This window comes from Orycteropus afer, unplaced genomic scaffold (assembly GCF_000298275.1).
Source record: "Orycteropus afer afer isolate SDZICR_OR568_19922 unplaced genomic scaffold, OryAfe1.0 scaffold00617, whole genome shotgun sequence".
Classification (NCBI taxonomy): Eukaryota; Metazoa; Chordata; class Mammalia; order Tubulidentata; family Orycteropodidae; genus Orycteropus; species Orycteropus afer.
In genome coordinates this window covers 577,870-582,468 of record NW_006922204.1, presented here as the reverse complement: position 1 = coordinate 582,468, position 4,599 = coordinate 577,870, and the positions used below count along the sequence as shown (strand labels likewise).

General features: G+C 40.5%; 1 protein-coding gene across 1 annotated transcript in view; it reads right to left on the bottom strand.

Moving 5' to 3' along the window:
- Positions 1-4,599, bottom strand: part of POLA1 (DNA polymerase alpha 1, catalytic subunit) — a 431,865-nt gene that overhangs the window by 367,529 nt on the left and 59,737 nt on the right. Inside the window, 2 exon segments of the mRNA XM_007956408.1 lie at positions 911-989; positions 991-1,012. Of these exon segments, the coding sequence (XP_007954599.1) occupies positions 911-989; positions 991-1,012 (101 nt within the window).

Sequence of the window (4,599 nt, the reverse complement as noted above, 5' to 3'; positions counted from 1 at the left end):
TTGTGGGGCTGGCGCGGGATCGGGCAGTGTTTCGTTCTGCTGTGCACGGGGTCGCTATGAGTCGGAAACGACTCGACGGCACTTAACAACAACAACAACATAGCATGGTCTTGTAGGTGAGTCCAAAGATGCACACAGACCCAAAAAATGTAGGAAGGCCAAACCGAATGCCTAACTCCTCCCAATGGCATCATAAAAGCAAACCAGAGAGATAAAGATAATCAGTCCTACAAAACAGGAGAGTAAATAGTGTAAATCCTGACCAAGAAGCTCCACAGTTCAATTTAGACTAGAAGGGGACAGTATTAGGGTGGGAGTGGGGATGTTAAGTTCCAATAAAAGAAGAGCAAATGGCACTGACTTTGTTCAGTGGCCACAGAGGGAATGGCACTGCTGCCTATGCAGTACAAGTGAAAATTCAGCCAACTGCCATGTCACATTTTTGAGTCACGTACTCTCAACCTCAATTATGGAAATGAGAGGTGAGGGAAAAGATAGCATTATAAACTAAAACTTGTTACACTCTAACAAGTTGCAAAACTTAGTTCTCATTTCCCTAGCTTTTTCCAACCTCTAATAGAGCTGTTATAGGAGCCCTGATGACACCTTGGCTGTTAACTGAAATCCACCAGCTGCTCCATGGGGAAAAAATGTGGCAGTCTGCTTCTGTAAAGATTTCAGCCTTGGAAACCCTATGGATCCTACAGGGTCACTATGAGTCAGAATCGAATCAACAGCAATGGGTTTTCATTTGTTAATAGAGCTGCTGACAATCAATGGAATGACCATTAGAAAGAAGCCTCAGGTCTGTGGATGATCTACATGTAGCCTTGTTATAGGACAGGGTTGGTGGAAGAACACAGAATGTGTGGAATATACAGTTACTAGGAATTAAAAGCTCATCACTAACCATTTCACGGGGAAGGAAGTAGAGTGTTCGCTCAATGTTTTTCACCATGACACAACAGCTCACATGGGTTTTGACGGACTTTGCCAAACAGAAATACTACACCTGAAAGAACAAGAGAAAACCATAAGAAATATTTCAATCACATCAAATTAAAAGTGTAAGACAAAGGCACACTGAATGTACTTAAACATATATGCCTTCATGATAACTCATTTCTGACTGCAAATTTCTATCTGTTGCCCACTTCCCAACACCAGTTCCTTTCATCAGTACATATACCATACTAAACTATCACAGTGGTGAAATCTGTGACCACTGGGAGGATAGGAGATCTAATGAATCTCTAACTGGCATACAAACATTTTCCCTGAAACCAGAATTACCCAGATTAAGAGAAACTAAAACAGCAAACTATTCTCCAACAAATCTCATACTTAAACCTCTTGTGAGAACCTAGAGATCCAAGACTAGAGCACTAAAGTCCTTTTTAATACTGTTCTTTACTGATAAAAACTAACATCTGGGATAATGAAGAGACAGGTTTGATACAGGTGAAGGGTCAAGCAATATAAGAAAAGCGTATGACACATTATCACTGAGGAAAAGGAAGACATGGAGAAGTATACAGTGGTACAGGCAATAAAGGCAAACACTGTTGCATATACAACACTGCATTAACAGTAACAGCAAACACTAATCTACGGGTGGATACCTAGGTAGACAGGCCAGATCAGGTATGGATAAGCAAATAGAATATAACCACAACCATACACAGGTTTGGCAGACGATATTCATACACATGTATTTGTATGTGCTATAAAAATGTCCATACACAGTTTAAATGTAACAAGAGGCAGTCAGGATAACTTCAAGGCTATAAAAAAGCACCTTGAGGGACTAGGTCGTTAGGCCTGCAGGTTGGGGACCATGGTTGCGGGAGACATGAAGTTCAATTGGCACAACATGCTATACATCTTACTTCAGAGAGTAACAATTGAGGTCTTGAAAGCTTGCAAGCAGCCATCTAAGAGGCAACTACTGGTCTCTCCTTATTCAGAGCAAAGAAGAGTGAAGAAAATGAAAGACAAATGGAAACAGTTAGTCCAAAGGACTAATGGACCACGAGAACCTCAGCCTACATGACCCTCAGACCAGAACTAGATGGTACCCAGCTACCAATGCCAACCACTTGAAAAGGGATCAAAGTTGAAGATCCTGGATAGAGTGGGAGAAAAATGTGGAACAAAACTTAGTATCATAAAAAAGACTAGGCTTACTGATGTGATAGAGACTGGTGAAACCCCTCTTAGTCACCCTTTAATCATGGAATTGAACTCACTCTGCCTTAACTCTCAGCCGAACAATACACAGGCCTATGAGGTGAACAACTACACCAGGGAGATGCACTCCTTAGAACAATCAACCATGGGAGATCAGAAGGGCAGCATTTGCATAGAGAAAAAAGGTAGGGAAGTAGGAATGCATAGGCAAGAGGGCACAGGGAAAGCAAAACCACAGGGAAGAAGTGGCAGGAGAGTGTTATACTGTGGGGAATACAAAATGTGTATGAACTGTTGAACGTAAAATGAATCTGCTATGTAAAATTTCACACAGATCACAATAAAACGTTGAAAAAAATCACATCTGTCTATGAGTATAAAGACGGAGCATCAGTTACTTGTCTACATGCAAAATCGTGTTGGGGAAAATGCAATTTATCTCCTATATTTTTTCCATATAATAGTATCTCAACATAATAACAACATAATAGGATTCTACTGTTATCTGCTATTTCACCCTTTCTCCCACACAGGCTACTTCAGACATCTGGCTAGGTGTTACTTATAATGTTCCTTTCTCTTTCATTTCAGATTAAATGGTTTAGTAACCAAAGCAATAGATACTTCTCCTTTTGAGAACCCTAAGTAATACATACCACAAAGTAAAAATACTCCTTCCTAAGTGAAGAAGAACAAAAAAAAAAGGGCGGGGCATTTACAAGCAATCAGCCCTAGGACACAATGGCCCTAGAGACTAGAAGAACTAGATGGTGCCCAGCTACCAATGCCAACCACTCAGGAAAGGATCAACTCTGGAGATCCTGGATAGAGTGGGAGGGAAAACATGGATCAAAATCCAAAAACTCAATAATGACCAGAATTACTGGTCAGATGATATCTGGTGAGACTCCCAATACTATGGCCCTGGAATACATTCTGCTCCTGGAATAAAACTCACCCCCAGGGGTGGGCTCTCAGCTCAATAGTTAACAAGATGTACATGCAGACCACTCAACTCAGGATAACAAACCCACATACTCTATGGCAATACATCCCTTAAAGCAATAGACCATGGGACACCAGAGGACGAACAGCATTCAAACTGAGGAAATGCAGGACAAACAGGAGTGCATAAATATGAGGGATATAGGGGGAAGGTTATAGGGTAGGGAGGGGAGGAGACTGGGTTAGGGTTGGATATGGCGAATCGGGAATGAAACTAAATGTACGTGTTATGTTGAATATAAAACAAGCTTTTAAATAAATAATAACTGTAATAAAAATACTCCTCCCTAGATTTCAAGTCATGCTTCATGAAAACATGGAAAGAGACACCAAAGATCTGATCATCAAGCTAAGAGATGGCCACTTTGCAGACTCCCAGGGCCATGAATAATTAAGACAGCAGGAACTCAGCACAGCCAATCAACACAGCCACTTATCTGAGGCACTAAGAAAATTCTGGCACATGCAAAGGCTACTGTTCACAAGGGCGATTACCCCAGTTTCAAAAAACAGCTCATCAGTGCTTTCTTTTTGCCATTTGTCCTGATAGAAATAAAACCATCTAAGAATTTTCATTTCTGCAGATGATTAAAATTCTTAAAAGAGTTGCATGGTTTTCAGCTGTGGGGAGATGAGGGGAGGTGGGGAAGAGGGGAAGGGAGGACTGTGGGGATGATTGAAAAAGAAAAAAAACACAGTAGCTCAGAAAATTAAAAGTCATCCCTCACAACAGTTAAAGATGGAAAAACAAAATTCCATGCAAAGAAAAATAAAGACCCTAATATTGGATTCAAAGATTCAAATAGCTCATTTGACAGTCAAACTAATATCACACTTCATGCAACACATTTGACACTGTTTATGCTTCATTTGCCACAAAAAGATCATGGTAAACAAAGATTACATTCCCCCCAAAGTTACTAGATGAAACCAGGTGCAGTCAGGATTATTCAACCTTGAAAAAGTCATAATGAAGACAGGATATCTTCCCATATGCAAAGAGTAAGATTCTTTTCATAATTATGGAGCATTCAGCAACAACTGACTGACTTAGAATCTGTAAGAAAATGAAAAACAATAACAGGGTCTTTGGGAGTACTTAGTTTATATTAACAGCATTGATTTCACCAAGGTTCAGTGATCATTACCTGCTATCATGATGGAACTGTTCAACCCTCTGAGATTAAAGACTTTCTTTTTAAAACACCTTATTTAACCAGTTGGCCTCGATCACAGAGAAAGATATACCATGGCAAAGGACACAACTTGAGAAAAGCCACAAAATAGCATAGTGGACCAAGGGTGAGACACCTTCACCTCTGCCACTGAAGAGCTGGCCATGTTCTCTTTTTCATTCTCAGTTTCCTCGGGGGTAGTATGCCTAAGGCATTTGACTGCTAACCA